The sequence below is a fragment of the Mesoplodon mirus genome (assembly GCF_964341445.2).
Source record: "Mesoplodon mirus genome assembly, chromosome: 1".
NCBI lineage: Eukaryota > Metazoa > Chordata > Mammalia > Artiodactyla > Ziphiidae > Mesoplodon > Mesoplodon mirus.
Window position 1 is genome coordinate 68,514,359 of NC_138976.1, and position 24,092 is coordinate 68,538,450.

The 24,092-nt window shown below is 38.3% G+C and overlaps 1 protein-coding gene across 4 annotated transcripts in view; it reads left to right on the plus strand.

The window, feature by feature from the left end:
* Positions 1 to 24,092, plus strand: part of PTPRD (protein tyrosine phosphatase receptor type D) — a 2,145,247-nt gene that overhangs the window by 1,976,017 nt on the left and 145,138 nt on the right. For 2 of the 4 annotated variants that reach the window (XM_082611189.1, XM_082611190.1), the window contains 5 exons: positions 1,089 to 1,115; positions 5,099 to 5,216; positions 11,032 to 11,619; positions 12,054 to 12,154; positions 12,991 to 13,250. In XM_082611189.1, the coding sequence (XP_082467315.1) occupies positions 1,089 to 1,115; positions 5,099 to 5,216; positions 11,032 to 11,619; positions 12,054 to 12,154; positions 12,991 to 13,250 (1,094 nt within the window). The remainder of the gene's footprint in view (positions 1 to 1,088; positions 1,116 to 5,098; positions 5,217 to 11,031; positions 11,620 to 12,053; positions 12,155 to 12,990; positions 13,251 to 24,092) is intronic. The other 2 variants (XM_082611192.1, XM_082611191.1) reach the window with 2 other exon arrangements.

Sequence of the window (24,092 nt, forward strand, 5' to 3'; positions counted from 1 at the left end):
AAGATAACAGGGCTATAAAGGACCCTGTTTTTTAACCCCAATGTCTTTACTTTGTATTTACTCCAAAGTCTTAATATAATCAACTCACAAAGGTACTTATGTTTGCTTCAGTTTTGAAACATTCTAACTAAAGGAGTCTGGCTTAGTGACTAATTTATCTTCCTCAAATCCAGTTGTATGGTTTTGGTTTGAAGGCCATGTCTATAAATTTAGTTGGAAATTCATAGTGTCCCTTAAGACTCTGGAAAAGGACCATTGGCTTGCTTATTTGTAAATATTTATTTTGTACTGCCCATAAAATAGAAAGTTCTTATAGTATAAAATTAATAAGGCCCTAACTGCTTATGTTTTATTTGGTGCATCTGCAATTATGAGAAATAAAATGATACAACCATCATGCTTTGATGTCCTTCTTCAGTTCATAGATAATCTTACATTATAGAACTGTAGTTCTGTTGCTGTTTTCATTGGGAATATGGTAGTTAGTGAAATTATATGATACAAAATGCCTTAAATATCAACTCAATCTTTTTTTTTTTTTCTCCTCTTCTACTTTGGCTTTTCTTTATTATTTTGCTGATTTTCTTTGTGGTGTTGTTTTGGTTTTTGGTTTGTTTGGTTTTTGCTCATTTCATGTTCTCTTTAACTATTCATTGAATTTTTTTTACATCTTACAGGACTTCACTGAGACTGTAATATTTTCAATATTAATGAAAGATGTTAATCTAAATAGTGACTTGAATTGTGTAACCTAGATAGAAATCAAAATAAATGTCACAGTGTAGTGTGCATCAGCTTTTTGCTATGCCTTATTGATTCATTCCAATGAACCATTCATTAAAAATATTAGCCAGTTTTAGTGATAACAACATAGAACATATTTACTTTTAACTTCTCAATTAGGAATGAAGGTGGCAGCATAACACACATATACTCTTCGGAATTTTATTGTACACACCTCTTCAGTTGCTTATTTCTTCTATTTTTTTAATCTAAGGAGGGCACCATTGCCTTTATCAGGCTACAACTTTCTCTTCATTTCTTTTTATTTTGTTTCCCTCCTCCCCAACCTTCTTAATCTCAATCAGTGGGAATTTGATGATACTACTGAACATGTGAGTAATTTTTGGCTGCTTTTTCGAAACAGATTATGAATGGTTGTTTTTTCTTATACCCTTCTTTCATTTATTTGTACTATGTCATCACAATTTGCTTGGATGCATGAACTAACAAATTATTTTTTAAAGTACTTCCACTATGTGGTACACTTTTCATTTTGGTTTTTGTTTTGTGAAATTGCTGTGATGCTATTGATTGCATAAGAAATATCATGAGTTCATGTTGTTTTGGTGGCTGCTACTAACTCTGCCTTGTGACACAGTTAGAGGAGGCATGCTTTAAGTGGAGGTATCACAGACGAGAGATGTTAAATAAGTTTGTTCTGGGCTGCTCATAAATCCTGCTCCAGAGTTATATATTCAGTGCATGACATGACCTAGATATGGCACTAATTAACTCTATCTAGAAATGGCAATTCTCTGTTGTACCCATACAAATTTGAGTGAAATTGCATGAGTCATGCCAAGAAGCAGAAAGTATCTTACTGAGTGAAGATTTTTTTAAAAAATATTTTAGTGAATGGACTGTGTTTTTTATTGAGAGTTTATTATGTATAAGGTACTGTGGAGGACACAAGATGTGACACCTGCCTTCTAAGTGCTTACAGTCCAGGTGCCTAGGAAGGATATAAAGTTCAGAAAAGTTCCATAAAATATAAAAGCGATGACCTCAAGCAATGTATAATTAATTAATATTTGAATGGCCATACCAGTAAGAGCTGTGAGTTCAGAGACAGTGGACCAGGATGGTAGAAGTCCTGAAACTTATTTGAGAACTTAACTGATGAGTAGGGATTGAAGAAGTAAAAGTGTCTGTGTATGTTGGTGAGTTGGAGGTGGGAATGTACTTTTAAAGGTCAGCACAGCAGAAGCAGTCAGTCAAGAGTGTGATAATAGGTGACTGAGCTTGGCAATTTGACAGGACTGAAGGATTCAAGTTAGTTAGTTAATACTAAATACTACTAAGAGATTAAATTTTAATATAATGTTAGAAAAACCTGAAGTGTCAAGCTAAAGAGCTGGTCTTTAACTCTTCGTCCTGGAGAGATATAGAAAATTACTAAAAGGAGCAAAAAGATAAAGGCTGGTAGGAGGTATTCTTTTGTTTAGTAAAATTTTTTTTTTGCCAAAACACAGGGCTCTTGTAGGGATTCTTGGTAAATATGGTGGTCAAGCTATCACTTCTCATGAAATTGACAGTGTAGCAGTGTTTTATAAACTTCTTTGACCATGACCCATAGTAAGAAATGCATTATATGCCATGACCAATTCATGCATATGTTTAAAATAAAGGTTTTACAAAATAATACCTTACCTTTAAATATATGCAAATTTTAATATTCAAGTATATTTCATTTGTTTAAAAAACACTGGTCTTGAATGGCTAAATTGATTTCATGACCTACTAAATGGGTCATTACCTGAAGCTTAAAAATCAATAACTTAATGGATAGATTAGAGGGAAAAAAAAATACAGTAGACAGGGAAACAGAGTTCTTTTCCTAAGTCGTGAAGTAATAAAAAATTTTTAAAAAGTTGAGCATCAGAAATGAAAAAGAGACCATTATGATCAATGTTTTAATGGAAGAATGGACAAAAACATACTAACTAGCTAAGAATTTGAAGAAGAAAAAGGGACCAAAGATCACTCATAAGTTTTGAAGATGCTCCACCATTCATTAAAATATGGAAGTAAGAAGGGGAGTCTGCTTCCGGGAATGACGTTTAAGCTTTAGTTAAGTTGAAGTGGAGGTAACACTCGATAGTCAAGGGAAAACGTCCAACAGATATTTACAATGTTTTGGGCTGGCCAAAAAGTTCACTCGGGTTTTTCTGTAAAATCTTATGGAAAAACCCGAACAGACATTTTGGCCAACCCAATACATGCCATTGGAGCCCTGGGGGAAAGTCAGGGCTAGAGATGAATTTAGGATATAGGCAGAAAAAATTCTTTAAGTTTTAGAGATGGATCCAGTTTTTTTTTTAGGACTAGAGAGAAATGCAGCAGATGAGTGACTGTGACAGAACATCTGGGAATGCCAGCTTTTCACAAGCAGGGGCAAGAAGTCAAGAAGTCAAGAAGGGGCAGATGGGCTAGGAGAACAAAAACAGAGTGAGGAGCTGCGGCCCTGATATCAGTCACACTACCCCAGACAGAGGGTGTGGAAACCACTGATTAAACAAGTATGCCCACAGCTTAAAGAAAATGTAAACCAAGAGATGATGTGATCCAAGCAGAGAGAGGGGTGTCCAGCTGAGATTAGACCGTGACAGAGGGCTCGAATGTTTTGAGTGGCACTACTTACATTATCCTATCACAACCTGTATGAGAAGAAGGACGTGTGTGGTTATCCCCAATTTTATGAATGAGAAATTTATAGAAGGCTCAGGGTACGTAAATTGCTTGCCGCACGATTTGGTGATAGAACCAGGCCTCTCTTCTTTTTCCTCCTAGCCTGGCCTGCTTTCATCAGTAATTCTGTGATATCAGAGGGACCTTGGAAACAATAATGTTGGCATTCACCCATCATAATTTTGGGAATCGCCAGCGTACCATCATTTTAAATGCCGCTCTCCGGTGGTTCACTTGGTTTTTATATTCTCTGTAATGTTAGTGAAACCATTCCTGAAAATAAAATCTCTCTCCCAGATTCAGTCTATTCATCTGACAGAGTAGTATTTCCAGTGGCTCTTCAGGATAGTATCTGAAATTCTTGAATTTCCACACTGGTGATATTCCTGCACTTTCGAGAAAAGCACATTATCGAAAGCTGTCATCCCTGGGATCAGAGTCAACCAGTGAGTTCTATGGTGCCCATTAGAGCCTTGCACAGAAAAATCCCACAGTTCTTCACACAATCTAATCCATTCACTAAACTCTCACTTGCATTGTCTTTACATGCTAAAGACAATGACATTCTATATTTTCTTAAATTTATCTGTATTCAATTTGAAAACATAGCTGTGCTAAAAATCTGAAAGTGTTTTTTTTTTTTTGCTGTGCGTGTATGTAGCACTAAGGAAAATAACAGAACAACTTAATAGCCAGCACTCTATCTAAAGAGTCATGTAACTTCCAATTTAGAAGAACAGTTCTGTGATTATCTTCTCTTATAGCCACCACAGCTTTGGGTCCTTACTAAGAGAAAACTGAGAGTTTTGATAAATAGTTCGTGATATTTAACATTTTCTACATTGTCGGAATTAATTGAACACATACTCCTGATGTAGTAGAACAAGTCCTGTTAATGTGGTTTTATGGCTGGGCCTCCAGATCATTAGAATATTCTCCTTAGTTTATAATGATTTTAGTCCATAGCCTATACAACTAAACAATAATATACTATTTGAGTCCTAAGAAACTTCTCTGGCTCTCTGGCTATCTAGGGCCAACAGATCAGCCATTTGGTAAAATATTTACATGGTGATAATACATACTGTTTGGCATCAGCCCCATCAACAATCTGAGGGCCAGGCTACAGTGCAGGCACTTGGAGAGCAGCTGGCATATCATAGCAGCTAGAGTATGGATTGCTCACTACAAGCCACACATTGTTTTAAGTGTTTACCCAACATAGCTCATTTAATCTTTTAGTAGCCCTAGATGGTCCTAACATTCCAACTTTCACATGGGAAACTGAGGCACAGATGGGTTAAACTCACTTGTCCTGAATCACCAAACTAGTAAATAAGGAAAGCCATGTTTAAATTCAAGAATTCAGGAGGTCTGACTCCAGGTTTTGTGGTTTTGACTACTACCCCTTAGAGCTGCCTCTTAGGATGGCTGAAGACCCCACTTCAGTGTCAGCATGAAGACAGATCATCCATAGCATGAGCTCTAGGCATGAAATTTCCAGTGCTTGGCATGGCTGCAGGGAATGTTTACGCATGCGCAGAAGGAAGGTGGCTGCCTTGATTGTTCCCCCAAGGCATTTGCAGTGTATGTTTTGAATCAATGTTACTCTCTTGTGTCATTTCAGGACATGATCATTTCTGGGCTACAGCCTGAAACTTCCTACTCCCTCACTGTCACAGCCTACACCACCAAAGGAGATGGAGCTCGCAGCAAACCCAAACTGGTGTCCACCACTGGGGCAGGTAACTGTAGCTTTGCATATATGTATCTTGAATATGTTCCCGGCAACAATAAGAGTAATTTTCCAAATGGTACAGGTGGTTTTGGTCAGAGGGAAAAATGTACAATGGTCAACTTCAGTGATTTTTGATATATAGTTCAGAGGGTAAAAATAACTGAATAACCTGATTTACCCAGATTATTCAGTCACTCGTTCAACAAATATTATTTGAGCACCTACTACATATCAGGCACTATTTCCAGTACTTTGATAGAACAATCAACAAAACAAAAAGACTCTGATCCCCTGAAATTTATTTTCTGACTAACATAATTAACTAGTGAATAAATGAGTTTTATAATAATAAAATTCCAGGAAGTGATAAATTATCAAAATAAAGGTGTGTGGGCATTAAGGATGGGGCAGTCCCTAAGGACTGTTTTAGGAAGAGTGATGGGAGATCTCTTAGGGGCAGGATATTTGAGCTGAGACTTGAAAGACGTGAAGGAGCAAGTCCCATGAGGGTCTGGAAGGCAGACCATCTAGGGAGGGAAATCACGTGACAGCTTCCCCCCTACCCCCACCCCCCCAGCAGCAAACCTTGTTAGAAGAGCTGCCATCTTGAACTGGGTTGATGACTTAAAGTTTTATTTTTTGTCATTTTCTCCTCCTCACCCCTTGCTGTGGGGATTCTAAAGAGGACAAATTGCACCAAAGATGGGAAACAGAAAAGAGAATGAAGAAAAGCAAAAAGACTAATACCAGATTGCTCCTTTCTGAAGAAAAAAGCTTCTTAATGCTATTTAGTCTCACTTTGGTTGGCCACATTAGGAAAACAGCATGTCAGAAGACCTGACACTGTAAAACCAATAAATTAAGAGATAATTACAGAAGGAATCTTCTTCAGTTCCGTTATGTAGAAATCTCCCGTGGAACATTTAAGCTATGATTTGATTTATTCCTCCTGAATCACTTCTCGCACAACTTTTTAGGAACACACCTCGATGTAAAGGCATAAAGCAAAGAACAGCTGTGAGCTTGAGGACCCTCCTGGGTGCTGTGCTCCCGGCCAAATTTGTCTAAATGTCATAAGATTTGCCTCGCTTATATCCTGCCACCTGGAACTGCCTCAAGCAGCAGGATTACAGATGGCAAAACTCCTTCAAGGCAAAATCTTCTGGGCCTTTTTTTTTTTAATACCATTGTATCAAGTTTATTCAGTACCCTGCATAGGAGATACGGTGCATGTTCAGTGGGGACATGCTGACTGTCTAGCTATGGAATCAGCCTCTACTGGAATGTAGACAACCGAGGGTAAACCTCTGAAATTGAACCCCAAAATGAAGAAAATACATTTCCTTCACCCATATTTATAACTGTGTCTTAATAAGCCTGAAATGTCTTACCTGAAGCATCAAACTCCTATTGCCCATAAGATGGGGAGGTCCTATAATGAGGACAAAAAAGTAGAGGATTTATCGCCAGGGGATGCGAATCCTAGAACAAGGAATGATATTGCCTATTTTAATGTCACTAAGATTAGCTCATCATTTTTTAGTCACCGTACAGAACATTATTTAGAATTGTGGATCTTATATACAGAATTATTTTGCAATACACAATTTTGCATTCACAATTTCAGATCTTTCTTAATCAGTGGAGACTTGGGTATTGAGGAAATGCTTATAATTTAGATGTCTGCACATTTATTTTCTTGAGACCTCCCTACTGATCCTGGGTGGGAGATGGGAGAATCCAGATTTATAATCCTTCTAAGAGAAAAGCTCTAGTTTTCTTTGCTGCCAACCTATAGTAAAAAACCATTCTAAAGTCATTATTGAACAGATTAATTTGCTTTGTTTTATATAGTATTACAAAAATCCCTTGTATTTATATAACTATGAAGAATTACTGAGTTTATCTCACAGATGTGAACTCCTAATAACCACAATTATAAGGGCATTTAGTTATAGCTTCCATGGAGAATTCAGGAATTCTCGTGAAATTTTATTTTAATAGTAAAATTCCTGGTTTTAGGATATGTTTCTGTATAATACATTGTTTCTAGAATCTGTGAACAATCATATCTTTGAAATAAAAACACAGGCCATAACTTAAGCAATCCATGTAGGATTCATGTAACCTGAGGGATGCTTTTGAATAAAATGTTGGCTTTTATGTTTCAATGATTATGACATTTTTGTAGTTTCTTTGTTAATACTCCCATTGCTCTGTATCATAATAATTGGTCTACTGCCTGAAATCTTGTGGTTTTAGGCATATTTTTTGGTTTGAAATGTTCTCTATATTTTTACATGAATTTCACTACTGTACTGTGGAGCTATGTTTAAGGATGAGAGAAAAGATGACAATGACATAGAGAATTTGGAAGTAATAGGCTTAGGTTCAGTCATTTATGATTGTTGCTACTTAGGTGCTAAGTTAAATTGAAGCTAAGTTTAGAGCCATTGGGACTGAGTGCCTTGGTTGATCTCCAATGATTGCTCTTACTAAGAAGAAGTAAAGGGCAGTACATGTGTACCATTTCTGAAGTCATGAGAGATTTTTAAGAGGAAGAATACAGTAAGGAGATAAGAATAATCAAAAAGGCAAAAGGGAGAAGAGATTATATGTCATAAGTTAGAGTTAGCTTATTTACTGAGCAGCTGGGCCTTCTTCCAATAAGTTAGTTCATTAACACACTGCTAAAAATGACCTCCAACTCCCAGAGTAAGTATTTAAGACTCGCCTTTTGCCAATCCTCCAGCTCCTAGGCTGGAGTAAGCAGACCCACTGACCCTGCCACTGCATGGCCTTTAAAAGTGGTCCACACAATAACCCTAAGGCATTAGAACCTTGGACCCAACTCCACATGTGGCACCATCTACTGGTCCTCTTCATTTCTTCACCTGGAGTATGCACTGATCAGAGGACAAGGACCCTGCATTATCCATCTTTTATTTTCCCACCCAAATGCCTACATGCCATTATATAAGTCCATACATTAAAGTGAGTAGTTGGTAAATGTTTCATACATAGAATTTCTGGAAGCCAGAGATGGAGTGGGTTTCATTGCCAATACGTGCAGTTTTGGAGAATTCTTTTTAACCATTCATGCAATGTTGTAGAACTCTCCTCATTCCTTTTCCCTTTTTTCTACTTGTTACTCCCTGGATGAAATACCACAACTGTCCATAACCCTTACCCTAGCTTATTTAAACTGCATCTACTATTCACACATTTGGGGAGATTTTAGGTGTTCCCTTCATGTGGCTAGCCTCTCCTGAGGCAATGCTGGGAGTTCTTCCTCTAGCTGCCTCAGCTTTCATTTCTTTCTTGAATCCTTCACTAGTGCATCTTGTTGCTTCCAGGCTGATTGTCTCACAGTTTTCAGGCTTAGTGAAACTTCTGCCAGGGAAAGGAGTGACTGTCTTGGCAGTGGAGAGCAGACTGAGGTGCTTCAGGCACAGCAGTGAGAACCAGTAGATCAGAACTGACGCTCTTACTTCTAGAGCATCGCTTTGATTTCATGATACCAAGCCCACAGTGTTTATATCCCAGAACAAGAAAGGGCATGCCAGCATCAAAAACAAAAGGCATTAGTGCAACCTAGGCTTTGACTATCACAGAAGAATAGATGTACATTTTCATAAGGCCATGAGATCTTTTTTTCTTAGAATTTATGAGTTTGTTAAATTTCTCCAAATTTGTACCATAGCAATATTATGAAGTGAAACACCAGATAGTAAAAACATACTCATATATGGCTGACGAATATTATTACAATCCAACCTATATTTGTGGTTGCAGGAAATTTTAAATTGTTTTATTTATCCTCCCTTTACATGCATCTTATAGAAACAAGGTGCACAGTGTATTTACTATGATGCAGTTCTTCATAACCAGAATTTTGAAAACTTTTGATAAGTAGTTTTAATGAAATATATTGTCCCTGGAAAATGTGGAGACCTAATTGTTATGTTTTTCCCCAAAAGTTTCAACCAGGTTTTGTTTATTGAAGGATATGTTTTCTGCTGAAAGGCCCATTTTTTTCTCAGCAGAGTCTCAAATGTTTCATTCTTGACGTCACATATTTTAATGGGCAAATCATGTAAATACTATACACACATAGAGAGAAATTAAGGATACTTGCCAATATCTATTTTAAAGTGATTTTTAAATGAAAATAATTTTAAATATATTTAAAATAAAGATAAATGGAATAATTAAAGCACTCACCAACTTATGAATGGGTTTGTTCTGAGAGTTGGTTAGTAAGATATCGGATACACCTTTCCATGAGAAACAGTGAGTCTACAGTTTTTGGTTTGGATTGGTTTGGTTTCTGGGTCAACCTTCAACACGTGTACATAATTGCCATTAAAAACTTCAGGAACTATTTTCCCACACGTGATGAACCCACTTACTATGAACTTATCCAACATGTGAAACAAAACTATTATATTACTTCATTGGTTAAGGATAGAAATATCACAAAGAATGTGTTCTTGGACAAAGCACACCACTACTGGGGTCTGAAATATATAGTGAGCAGGTTAACCAAGTATTTTTTGAAGTTAATATTCTGTATATTATCTCAACATCTTTCTAGTTTGTTTTTGTTTTTAACTTATATCTACACCCCTATGATACTATTTTTCATTGCCATTAGTGTAAGCTTTCCTCCCTTTTGACCATATTTTCTCCACTTTCTATTAACTTATTTTTAATTCTGGTAATACTCTTTTCCCCTCCCTCATCTTTGCCTATTTCCAAAGAAACTCCTGGCTCTGTGTTGTTTACCACTGTCCTTGTCTGTGGATTCCAGGAATAATTACTGTTTGTTAAAAAATATATATATATGGTTGTAATAATACATTGAGTATATTAGACCTATTCACATAACTAACTTATTTAACTTGAAAAGAAATTATGTACTTAGCCCCTGACCACAAAAACCTTAATATTCCGATTATTAATAATAATTATTATTAGTGAAATGTAAAACACCGTTCTAAGACTTTTACATGCATTTCCTCATTTAATATTCATAACAACAATATGGTGTAGGTCTTAATATAATTCCTATTTTACCAGATGCAAAACTTGATGAGGATGACTGGTGTGGATGGTATAAACAAAAAATGCAAATTAGATCCACAGTAAGTCAGAGCAACATTATTTTACATTACCTTTTTTTTTTTTTTAAACTTATAATCAACATACTAGTTAAGTTGTTTGGCTATGGATTCAGACAGACCTATGTTTGTCTCATAGCATCCTCACTTATTACGCATCTAACTTGGCACATTTTTCTATCTCTCTGTTTCATTTTTTTATTATACAAAGTGAAGATAATAACTAAGCAGGGCACATAGTCAAGAGTGAAGGATGTAAATCAAGTGTGATACTACATGTAATGTTCTTAGTACAGTGTCTGGTACACTGCATGTACCCAGTAATTAAATATATTTTAATTATTATTCTTAATAGCTGTACCTAATTGGCTAATCCTTACTGAGCTTCATTTCTCTGCAGCATGAACCTCTATGTATTAAGATTCGAAATGTAAGGATGTTTTAAAAAAATCTCCTTAAATTATCATTTCAATAATAATTCCTATTTTCTGTCCATTATCAAATTCTAATATCTCACCCTACCTTAAAAGAGTATGAGAAGGAGCATGTTTCCACAAAGATATATAGACCAAGCCTTGGCTTTTTTTTTTTATAAGTAAAGGCATGGAAATGCCCATGGAGTGGCATTCCCATTCATCAGTGATTAAAATGCAAATACCCATGTAGGGTGGTCTCACCTCTCCCTCCTGTGTGCTTCAGTTCCAGGGAAACCCCGGCTTGTGATTAACCACACTCAGATGAATACTGCTCTCATTCAGTGGCACCCCCCTGTGGACACATTTGGACCCCTCCAGGGCTACCGTCTAAAATTTGGCCGGAAGGATATGGAGCCACTCACTACTCTTGAGTTCTCTGAAAAAGAAGATCACTTCACAGCGACAGACATCCACAAAGGAGCATCGTACATCTTCAGGCTCTCAGCCAGAAACAAAGTGGGCTTTGGGGAGGAGATGGTGAAGGAGATTTCTGTTCCAGAAGAAGTCCCAACTGGATTCCCGCAAAACCTCCACTCAGAAGGCAGCACGTCAACCTCTGTCCAGTTATCTTGGCAGCCACCTGTCCTGGCAGAGAGAAATGGCATTATCACCAAGTATACCCTTCTGTATAGGGATATCAATATCCCTCTTCTTCCAATGGAGCAGCTTATTGTTCCAGCTGACACCACTCTGACACTCAGTGGCTTAAAACCAGATACCACATATGATGTAAAAGTACGTGCTCACACGAGCAAAGGCCCCGGGCCATATAGTCCCAGTGTCCAGTTCAGGACACTGCCTGTGGATCAAGGTAGGATTTGTCTGCTTACGGCCTTTCTCCCTTAAAGGAATGTCGGTCTTTGGAAATCAGTATTTTGAAGCTATAAATAACTGATCAGCCTATTCATATTAATAGGTTCAGCAAAAGCAAAAAGGTAAAGTATATGAAACTTAATATGTTTTGGATGCCTTAGATTTCAGTTAGAGAATGCCAAGCAAGTCTGGCTGACAGCACCCCAATGTTCTCAGGTAAGGAAAACACAATATAGTTGATTGAATGGGAGAGAAAGGAGAGATCTTTATGAGAATGAGGTATTGAAATGAATGCTCTTAACAGGTAGGCAAATCACACTTCTCTCTCTGATCAAAGTAGATGGCATCTAGCTTAAGTCCTCCCATCCATGGAAAAGGACAAGTCATAACGTTTTTAGGAGTAGTTTAAATACACTGTTTTTCCTTTTCCAGCAGTGTTTGCAAAAAATTTTCATGTCAAAGCAGTCATGAAGACTTCAGTGCTACTGTCTTGGGAGATTCCAGAGAATTATAATTCTGCCATGCCTTTCAAAGTAAGTTGTTTTCTAATGTGTAAGAAGATATCACCGGTAAAAGTGGAGGGGGCAGGTCACTTGGGTAAGTTACTTACAAAGCATACCGACAGCTTTGAGTCAGCTACACATACCTGTTATTCTCTCTGTGGCTTTCACGTAACACACTGAGTCTGGCTCTTTGGCAGTGTGACCTTTCCCCTCTCAAGAGGAGGCAGGAGCTCAAACCCAGGGCTGGCATTTTTGTGGGTCACCTAGCACTTCCAAGTTGAACTTTTTACATCTAAGCTAGTGCTTTTGTTTTTTCATCAGGAAATGAAATTGACATGGTTTCTACCTGTTTGTAATGCAGTATCCTGGGATTTAAGTAATTTGTTAATTGGCCTGAGTTCTTTGAACATTTTAAGCTTTAGTTTCCCATTGAGAGAGATTGGCAAATGTTAGCAAGAAGTACAAGTCTGTGAAAGAAAGAATAGAGATTTTTGAAAGTAAAAATATATTTGGGAACAAGAATGGAAGTGTTTGGAAAAAAGTGGTGTGGACGATGCATTGAAACCTAGAGCATTTCTGCAAACATTCCCTTAAGATCACAGACAACTGAGGGGCCAAATATTGTTAAGCTATTGTACATTTCTTTGTGTATTTTTGATAGACTTAGAAACATTGTATCATTACACAATAAGAAACAAAAGAAAATTGATGCCATCTCTAGAATTTATGAGCACTTTCCGCCTTAGGAAATGCCCCAAATTAGAAATGACCCATATGTATTTTCCATAAGCAAGTACCATATTAGTTAGAAAATATTCATTGCCTGACTGATAACCAAATCTCTTTGATTGGTTGTATCTCTCTAGATTCTTTATGATGATGGGAAAATGGTAGAAGAAGTGGATGGCCGAGCTACCCAGAAGTTAATTGTCAACCTGAAGCCTGAGAAGTCATATTCATTTGTGCTGACAAATCGTGGCAACAGTGCTGGGGGGCTGCAGCACAGGGTAACCGCAAAGACTGCACCAGATGTTCTACGTACCAAGCCAGCCTTCATTGGGAAGACCAACTTGGATGGCATGATTACCGTGCAACTGCCCGAAGTACCTGCAAATGAGAATATAAAGTAAGTTGATCGAAGGTTAGGGCTGAAGGATAGAAATGCATGTGAGCAAGAAAAAAAGGTTAAATCTCAGGAATATGTGGTTATAAGACTGTATTGCTGTATGTAGAGTGAGAGTCTTCTGCACAGGCTCACAGTTTTGTTATTCAAGTTCTGTTGCATTGTGTTCTGGAGTTCATTGTGACACAGATTCTCATCACTTTAACATTAATGAGAGTGTTTTTTTATATTCCAGAAATGGTATAATTTAGGAGAGATAGACAACTAGAACATGAACCTTACCATAAAGAAGTTTACGTCATAGTGTATAGAATAATATGAATAGTCGAATAACTGATATTTGGCGAATGTTACTGTAATTGTGAGGAATTCTTAGAAAATACTACAATGCTAAAAGAAACTTTAGGAAATTGGATACAAAAAAACAGTATAAGACACTGCTGTTTTACATGTGTGCTGAAAGATGGGAGAAATTTCAACAAGTTAAAGTTCAGAATGACATTAGAAGAAACATGAAAGCTAGAAAATGTAATTTTTTCTGGTTTGGATGGAGCACAGTGTAGAGGCCAATGGGCCTGAAGTGGAAATTAAATCCAGTCAATTAAGTAGTTTGTTGGTTGTATATAGCTAGTTGATGGTAGCCAGTAGAAGAAAAAAGTGTTTTCACCAAAGTAAATTAAGTATGAGTACTGTGGTAGACCCTGGAGAACAAAAAAAGAGGATGTGGTCCCTGTCTTCAAAGAGTTTACCATAGAGTGAGGAATACAGAGAAATAGACAGATGCAGTATGTGCTAGCAATAGAATCATACTCTATTTTAAGAGTAGCTACTCCAGAATGAAATGGATCAAGAAAGTTTCTGAATTTAATCTTGAAGGACGAATAAGAGGCATACAAAAAAATCAGAGGGAGGAAATCGTATGCAAAGGCTCATTAGTAAAGGAAGCAAGTGATTCTGTAAGGCATGTGCTCAGAGAGCCAGGGCAATAGTAGTGAGAGGCAAGTATACAAGAGGCAAGTTGTGCTTAGAAGTTGGAACTCTATCCTATAGATAGTGACAGTCCATTAAAGGACTTTATGCAGGAGAGTGGCATGATATCATCTGTGTAATACCTGAGTTTCCTTCTTTGCCATTTTAGGAAATATTTATTGTGTGTCTGCTGCATGTTAGGAACTGTGCTCCTGGCTTGGGATAAGACTAAACCCTTTGTCATTTCTTCTATCCCACATGATCAAGTTTGGATGAAACTTGCTATGAAAGGTTTGAAGGTCAAGCAGAGGCATTTATACATAGTTCATGGATGGTTGGAGCCTTTACATTTAGTAGCAATCTGGTGACATAATTTAGGAAAGTTCTTAGGGAAGATGGCTCCTGAAGGCATGTCGGAAGGATTGGAGCACCAGAGAGAAAAGTTTTGGGCTGTCATTGTGCAGTTAGTTGACTATAGGCAAGTAACAAGATTCTGAAGTGAGATGGTGATGGTGGAAATGGGATGCAGAGGCAGACAGAGCAGTAGGAATTGGCAGCTGTCTTAATGGAGGGATCAAGGCAGAGGAAAATGTCAGAGATGACTCTGAGGTCTGAGCTCGGATGACAAAATAAATGATGCTGCCATTCATCCTGAAGGATGAAAGATCAGGAGGAAATTAACGAGTTTAATTTTGTGTACATTTTACATGAGGTGTCAGTGAAATCAGTCTCCATTAATATTAGTCTCCACTTTTGCCCACTCTTCTGTTTCTATCATTTAGAAAACTAAAAAGAAGAATGGAATATTAGTGTGATTTTGATTCCAACAAAATTTAGTATGAAAGGGAGATTTTATTTTTCTATTGTTTAAATATTCTATGGATATTGTTTGATCTCCCACCATAGTTCCAGACAATGTTGCAGGAATTCAGTGGAGAGAATGCTGACTTTCTCATGGCTCTTACATAGTATAGGTAATTGGGCAATTTGGACAAGTAGAGAGTCAGGTGGAGTGGAGTCCTATGACACCAAAAGTTAGTTGGATAGGGGAGGCCACAGGAGGAGCTCCCAACCCCAGTTTCGTAGTTCAGGGAAGAGGCCCTGAAAAAAGCAACATCTAAGCTGAGGCTTAAAGAATCACAGTAGGGCTTCCCTGGTGGCGCAGTGGTTGAGAGTCTGCCTGCCAATGCAGGGGACACGGGTTCGTGCCCCAGTCCGGGAAGACCCCACATGCCGTGGAGCGGCTGGGCCCGTGAGCCATGGCCGCTGAGCCTGTGCGTCCGGAGCCTGTGCTCCACAACGGGAGAGGCCACAGCAGTGAGAGGCCCATGTACCACAAAAAACAAACAAAAAAAAAGAATCACAATAAGCTGGTCCATGGGAGTGGGGATGTGGAGATGCTGTTTCAGGCAGAGGACAGCACATGTGATATTGCCCAAGCAAGACAAAGTCTAGCACTTGTTATTGGTCCACATCTTAACCATCCATTAAGACTTTTCAGCTGGCATCCAACAAACATGTATTCTAGACATACTGTATTGCCAGCACTAGGTCTGGAAATAGAAAGATGATTGAGATTAAGCCCTACCTTATAGTGGGAAAACCGATACAGGAAATCGATAATAAGAATATATGGAGCAAATACTGCCAGGTACTGTAGAAACATAAATACAGAATTCTAGCCCAACTTGGATGTCAAGGGAGATATCCAGAAGGAGCTGATATCTAATAAGTCTTGAATGATGAGAAAGATGTAGAGAAGGTAAAATAGTTGCAAACAATGAAGGAACAGTCCATATAGTTTATATGGGCTATAAATTGAGTCTATTGAAAACATGTACTGTCTATTCAGGGCAAGAGTAAATAAAAAATGAAAATAGTGTCACATAATCTGTAGTTTTTACTATTAGATTTCAAAATTTTTCTTTATATATTAAAAAAAAGATTTTAATGGCTATTTACCAAATTAGTTTGGTAGAATGTATTAGACATTATTGGGAAATGACATTTTAGTCCATTGGTGATAGACTTCTTTTTCATTTCCCAACCTCTGAATGAATTGAGAATATTGCAGAATAGAGTCTCTCTCTCAGTATTTTTCTTTAGCTTGTTCAATTTTTCTTTGTTTTATTTATGACTTCTTCTTTGTAATATTTGACATGGGAGTCAAAGAAAAGGGATAAAACTTTGGTAACAAAGATCAGAGACTATTACAAAACAGAAAAAGAAAGCAAACCATTATGGAAAAAACTCTGTTCTAGAAATGAAGTAAAGATTCCCAGAAATATATTCTAAACACTCTGGGGGAAAGACAAGAGCAAAAGACAAAGCTGGGGAAAACACAAGAGCAAAAGACAAAACTAGGGAAAAGTATAAGAACCATAAGAAATGAAAAGCAAATCTCCTGTTAGCAAAAATCCCTAGATAATTCATATTCACTATGTTCTTTAAAGGGATAATAGCATAAAGTTACCCATCCAGTCTTCTAGGTTGGTTCATGTGGCATCGTCAAATATGACAAAAAGCTGTGTGCCATGCGGTGCCACTTGCAGTTCAGAAATTAGAGTGGAGCTTTCTGTTAAGTATTGTAAGGGAGAAATGAGGGGAGAAAACAGAATCGATTCCAGAGCTCTGGGGTGGGTTGCTAACTTGTATTTAGGTAAAAGCTAGCTACAAAGATGCTTCCAATTTGTTTTTCTATCAAAATACAATTTTGATGATTGAACGGCTATTTTGTTTATCAACAAAAACCAGGCTTTCCTCGTTTCCGGCCAAGATAATTGAGAGGTCTTGATCCCCACCTCCAAACTCCTCACCATCAGAAAATAAATCTGTCTCTTGTAAACATAATGCAGACATAGCTCCTTGCTTCTGTGATTTCACACTTGGTTTTTGTGTGGAGAAGCTGGGAGCTCCCTCAGCGAAGGGCCAGATTTTTCACGCAACAGCCACATTGGTACTGCAGGTTCTAGTACTAGGAATTTTGTGGGGCTTCAACCTTCTCTTTGAATACATTTAGGGGGCAGAATGCTGGTCAGAAACTCTAGCAATGCCACCATCCATCAGAAGCAAGTTGTGACAAGGAGGACTTCTGTGACTCTATAGAGCAGGATTTTACTCTGGTAAGAAAAAAAAGCACCACACAGATTGTACTCAGAGAAAAAGCTGCCAGAAGGTAGCCAATGTAAATTAACTCCATAGCAACCATTTCATGTTTATGAAAAATAGAAATGAAGAATAAGGGCGTTTTATAAAATTTTAAATTTATTATCTACTTTGTCTTTTAAAGAAAGACATTCTTGGAAGCAAAGTTGTTTCACAACACACATGCACCACTATTAGCAGCTCAGTGTGTATAAGCTGTTTAATGTTTCATTCATGCATCATATGTTAACTGAAGTGGTAAAGGCTTAAATTTGTATAGAGCTTTACAATTTACTGAAGGTATTAGAGCATTTCACTTAAGTCTCACAATAACCCTGTGAGGTAGGTGGTCTCCCCTTTTACAAGTGAGTAAAGTGAGGCCCAAAGACACTAAGTGGCCCAGCCAAGATCATAGAGTTGGTACTGCTAATAGTTAATAGGGACAGAGGACTTACTAGGTGTTCTTCAAAGGACACTGCACACAGTGACTGCTGTAATTTTCACACCAAGGGTCCTCTTCATTTTACAGCTGACGAAGCTATAAGGTAGTATACTGATTTGCCCTGGCAACACAATAGCAGAACCAGAGAGGAAAGATTTGCACTTAGGCACTCTGGCTCCAGAGTCTACATGTTGAACCACAACCATGCCTCTGTGACCATAAAATGATTGACCAAACCAGGATATTTTTTCCTAGGACAATTGCTAAACATTTAAGAACTCCATAACAATTAGATGTCAATAGGACTGCCCCAGACAAACCTTAGAACCAAGAGGAATCAGGTACATGAACTTGGCCACAGATTATGGAAATGGATGTTAAATGTGGAACAAGAAAATCAGTAGATTGTCATGAGAATTTAGAGGAGAGGTAAAGGGAGAGGCTAGACACAGCATTATCATCTGCCATTTTACAAATGAGGAAAATGAGGCTTAAGACAATTAATAACTTGCCTGACAACACGTAGCTTAAAAGATTAGAAACCTTAATTTAAACAGAGAAACTAGAAAGATCATTCAACCTGCTTTGGTTTTCCTGTGGTTAATTAATTTGATTTAAACAATATATACCCAAATGACCAAAGCCAGGAAAAAAAAAATCAAAAAATTATTCAAGGCATGACATTCATCATTAAACTCTGAGACAAATTTTGACCTCCCAGTTAAATAATGAGTTGGAGAATGCTAGTATGGACTGTTAATACAAAAAGCCTGCCAGAATTTGAAGTGGGACTGCCACAAAGACCAGAGCTCACCTTCTCATATAATTATATGGAACTGGGCCCCTTGATGATAACATATTAAATAAGATTAGTAAAACTTTACATAGGATAATTAAAATTCTGAAGGTTATATTTAACTTATCTAATTAAATCTAATATACTGGGAAAACACAGCTTACATTATAAGTAGTCGAGGGCTTTCCAGATATATTGATTCTCAAGTTATTTATTTTCCATTAGTTTAATAGTGAAGGTCTATGTTGAAAAGGGTATTTGAAGGCTAAACTTCAGGCTTGAGTTAGACAGGCAAACAGAGTATAAAGTTTAATTTTACCCATATGGGAAGCTGCTCTATGTCCAAAAGCAATTTTTTTTTTTTTTTTTTTTTGCATTTCAAGCAAGTTCTTTCAGTTCATATGATTTGGTTGATATGAATTTGCAGGGTATATGTTAGTTCCTCACTTTACAGAGTCATCTTACCTTACCTAATACCACATGACATTAGAACTAGGATCACCACTTTGCTGGTAACTAAAAGACATTTAGGCATGTCATTAGGCTGGTTTGGAGAAAAGAGAAAAGCTTGATGAGGTTTCAGGTTGGAAAGTTCTAATGCAAGAGAAGGGCCTCAAAATGTTTTTGACTTCCTGATCTAGTGGAGGCATAAATCTCCAAGAGTTACCCGCTTCACCCACTTCCACTTTTCAGTGAAAAAAGAACTCAGTGATAAAATGGCAACGTTAGCAAATTTGGGGAAATTATATGTGTACCTGCTTTAGGAATGTGTTTCTAAGTATATGAATATGTCTTAAACGTATAAGAAAATTATGGACTAAAAATGGTTCATTGAGACCATGTAATAGGGGTCATCGGTCTAAGCAGAGGTCAGGGAAGGTTTGAGTTAGGAAGTAAAAAAGTGAGTTGCTATTTGAGGAAAGAGAGAAGATAACTTGGGATTTGTTGGGAGTGGCAGAAGGTTCTAGACAGATGGTACAGAATGATCAAAGACAGAATGGACCAAGTAAATTCAAGAAACTAAAAGCCCACCAGGTGTAGCTCAGAGAGCACAGAGAGATGGATTCAGGCGAGATCCTGCTGAGTCGTATAATGCCTTTGGAAGACAAATGAGGATCAATGGAAATATTTTTAAAAATGGAAATGTTACAATTAATTTTCTATTGCAAAATGAAAATTTCAGAGACTGGACTAAAGGGAGTTTAACTCAATGGAGAAAGAAAAGTAGGAGACAAAGTTAGGAGCAACCCAGGCATGAGACAATGGGATGAAGCCAGAGCCGTGGCAGTAGAGATGGGGAGAAGTGAATGCACTATAGATAGTTTGGAAGTAATAGGACTTAGCGGTAGTTTGGGTATGAGAGAGGGAGAGAGTTAATGCAGATTGTCAGTGATAACACCTAGGTTTACAGCATGTGCCCTAAAATGGATCATGGTGCAATATTGGAAGAGGATTACTTTTGGAGGCGTATTTTTTGTTTTATTTTAACCACAGTAAATTTGAGGTACTTTTGTGACATGGAAATGGAGACATAAAGTTGGAAGGGGATAAACTTGTGGAGTTTAGAGGAGCATTCTGTGCTGAAGATGTGAATCTGTAAATCATTTGCGTCTAGGGGATAACTGATTCCCTGAGCTGGAATGAGATCACATGGGAAGAAAGAGGAAGTAAAGATAAATCCTTGGCTAGATCCTTGAGGAACTCCACCGTTGAAAAGCTGGGTAGCCGATAATAAATCCTGCTAAAGAAATAAGGTTAACATGGTGAGAGATTTAAGTAGAAAACCAGGAGAGTTGGATACAGAGAAAGAACTGAATATGTTTCATGGAGGGTGTTATGAATACTCAGATTCTGATAAAAGATCGAGTAAGAAGACAGTGAAAAATTCTCCTTTTGATGCAATACTGACGACCCAGGTGAAGGTGGTGAGATGGGCAGATGAGGCCGGAGCTAGAGCACAGTTGACTGGGAAGTGAATGGAAGGTAAAGACATGGAGAACAGCAAGAACACACAGCTCTTCTCAGAACTGGGGCAGTAAGAGGTAGGAGGAGAGAGAGAGAAAGTGATGACTGGAGCAGGATGTGGTTTGTTTTGTCCTGCCAGTGATTGAAAGCTAATCGATAGAATCCAACGAGGAAGGAGAAATCGAGATCTATGGGAGACAAGGGGTATAGTATATGGTAAACATCCTAAGAGAGTGAGATGCAGGACCCAATTCAAGAAAAAGTAATTGGCTCTGGAAAGTGTAGTCAGCCCTTCTATGGTACCGATCGGAAAGATTATGGTTTGCACTCAGATATAGGTAGGCTTGTAGTTTGTTAGACGACGAGGGAATGCTTGTCTAAATCTTTTTCTTTTCTCTGTATATAAGAGCAAAGGCCATCTTCTAGTGGAGAGGCATGTATGTCCAAGATTTGAGGCCAGGGGAGAGAGTGTGAAAAACTTATTGTGAAGATTGGGTGGACTAGGTAACTAGAGAAGCTGTGGCCGTATTGCCAGGCAGTGTTGAAGGCCTGTTTGGGTTTGCTGAATATGAACTTATGGCATCATTCTACCCTGTGCATTATTTCTCAAGCTGTATTCAGCTCCTTGGGTTCAGGCACAGAGAAAGGCTATCGGATTTCAGCTAAGGCAGAATGGAGGATGTGGGTTTTGGAAGAGAAGGGCTCAAGAAATTGAGAGCCCTGGGTGGTGCATGGGCCAGCCCTCTGAAGGTTGAAGTCACCCAAAATGTTGGCAGAGTTTGGGAGGAAGAAAAAGACTGTTAACCCTGGGAAAAACAAAACAAAACAAAAATTTCCATAAAGGAAAGATTCTGAAGAGGTTGGCAGATGGCAGAAATCAGTAAGAGAAGGCCACAGCATAGCTGAATTGTATGAGCTTCCAACAGGAGGGCTTACTGTGATTTTAGCAAAAGGGTGGAGGAAAAAATATCTGCAAGAAGCAACAGTGAACCAGGAAAGAAACCCAAACCCTAAACCTGAGGTTCATAGGCAGAGGAAGAGGGATAGATTAACAGCCACCACGTGAGAAGTCTGCAAAGAAAGCAGTATCCTCAGGGGAAAGTCAGGCTTCAGGAATGGCAAATACGAGGTTCTTTACAAAGCCATAGTTGCAGAGAATACGGTTGAAATGTATGGATTTGGACCCAGGAGTTCCAAATTCCCAACACCCCATTTCTTTCAATAGGGCAAGAGCTGCTTTGAAAGGCTCCACTTTGGCTGCTCTAGATGAATGCTTTAGTGATCGTGGAGAGAAAAGGTTATGGATATCCAGCCACACTGTTAATTAATTGCTATGGGGAAGGCTGTTCAATTCTTAGCCGAGCCACAAATGAAATGAATAGTCGGGGAGTGCTGCAGGACGGATTCTTTTTTAATGTACAAGAATGGCAACTCAAAGTATGAAAGCAGAAGAAAAATTAATAGGATTCATCAGCTTAACCTTGATTTACAAGATTCTGAACGAGGACAGTGGGAGCTCCCTGATCATGTGCAGTATCATTACTTTAGGCAAAGAGAAGCTGTCCTGACTTTGTGCAATTGGCAGTGAGAAGCAAGAGGTTCCCTGACAAGTGTGTTTATCAAGTCCATCTGCAGTGTTATTTTGTACGCTAAGTTGCAGCCCCTGTCCTTCTTCTCCATGCTCATTTAACATGACGGACCTGTTTGGCAAATCCTTTGGGTGGTGGGAGGACAGGAAGAGGAGGAAGCTTACTCTGGACCAGAAAAGATACCGGCCTTTCTCACATACTCCACACCCTTCCTTCTCATTACCCTCCTTGATCATCATCACTATTTGTAGGAAAGAAAATGGATGGCTAAGTGATGTGACCCCATGAGCCTGTTGATGAGTTAGTTGCTCAGAGCACCATGGAGAGTGGATCCTGCTGTAGTTGTCTGGTTGACTTGAATTCTTGATCAGGGGGAAAAAAAAGTTTGATAAGTCCTTTAATCTACATCTCACGGAGTTTCACTGTGTCCTACTGTGTCTGTGTTCAGAGCCATCTCTCCCACCATGATGGTCGGTACCAGCCAGTAGCAGCTGGCATCTGTGAAGTGCTACGTGACACACACTGTGCTAAGCACTTTGTGTTCATTTGTTTTATTTCCCCAGAATAAGTCTGATATTATTTACTCTCATGTTCAGTATATGCAACTGAGATTCAGGGATGTTAGATGATCAGCCCAAGATCACACAGCTCATGAGCGGCAGATCCTAAATTCTGGGCCAGATGTATCTCTAGATGCCACATTCTTTACCAGAACACTCCAGATCAGCCCTGCCCAACAAATGTAACAAGAGCCACACTTGAAATATTACACTTTCTAGCAGCTATGGTAAAAAGTACAAAGAAACAGATGTAATTAATTTTAATTTCATTTTTTACAAAACGCATTATATCCAGAATATTATCATTTTAACATGGGATCACTATTAAAAAATTATTGCTGGGGCCTCCCTGGTGGCGCAGTGGTTGAGAGTCCGCCTGCCGATGCAGGGGATACGGGTTCGTGCCCCGGTCTGGGAGGATCCCATATGCCGCGGAGCGGCTGGGCCCGTGAGCCATGGCCGCTGGGCCTGCGCATCCGGAGCCTGTGCTCCGCAACGGGAGAGGCCACAACAGTGAGAGGCCCGCATACCGCAAAAAAAAAAAAAAAAAAAAAAAAATTATTGCTGAGATATTTTACATTTATTTTTCATACTAAGTTTTTGAAATCCATCCCTAGAAGGTAGAGCACATGTCAGTTCAGACTAGCCACATCTCAAGTGCTTGATAGCCACAAGGGGCTAGCGGCTACTATACTGGACAGAGCTGCTCCAGACTCTGTGGAAACAGAGTTCATTATCACATAGGATTTGCTAAGTTTATTACAGGTTTTGCTTTGCAATAAGAACAAACAGGACTTCCTATGTGTACTATTAGCCTCTCTAATATAATGTGATACAAGCTTGACAGCACCCATCTGTTCTCATCCCTTTCCTCTGAGAGGCAGAGGTAGGGGTGTGTGTGTGTGTGTGTGTATTCATTTCCACAATAAATTTCCATAAAAGTGCTTTATGATACAGAGTAAATGAAACAAAAGCAGATTATTGCCATAGTTAAGAGATATATATCTCTCTCTACATATATAGGTTTGTATCCCCTTACCATCTGTTTTAACTTGAGTGATTATTCAGTGTCTGTGTAGCTGTCTTTTTTGTCTCTTACCTGTCCTTAAAGGAGTTTTGAGAGGACAAAATGAGATTATGCATTTACTATAATACCTAAAGAGTAGGAAGTGATTAATGTGGTGGCTATTATTATACCTTATGTTCAAAGTCCTTGTATAGTTACTACCAAAAATCAGTATGAGCAGAGTCCCTAACTCTGAATTTAAGAGCACAGTATACACTATACGGAAGTTACAAAACAACTTTATAAATAACGCACATCTATTTGGCGACAAGGAACCTTTATACATAAATTGTAGTTGACTGTTGTCAGTGTGA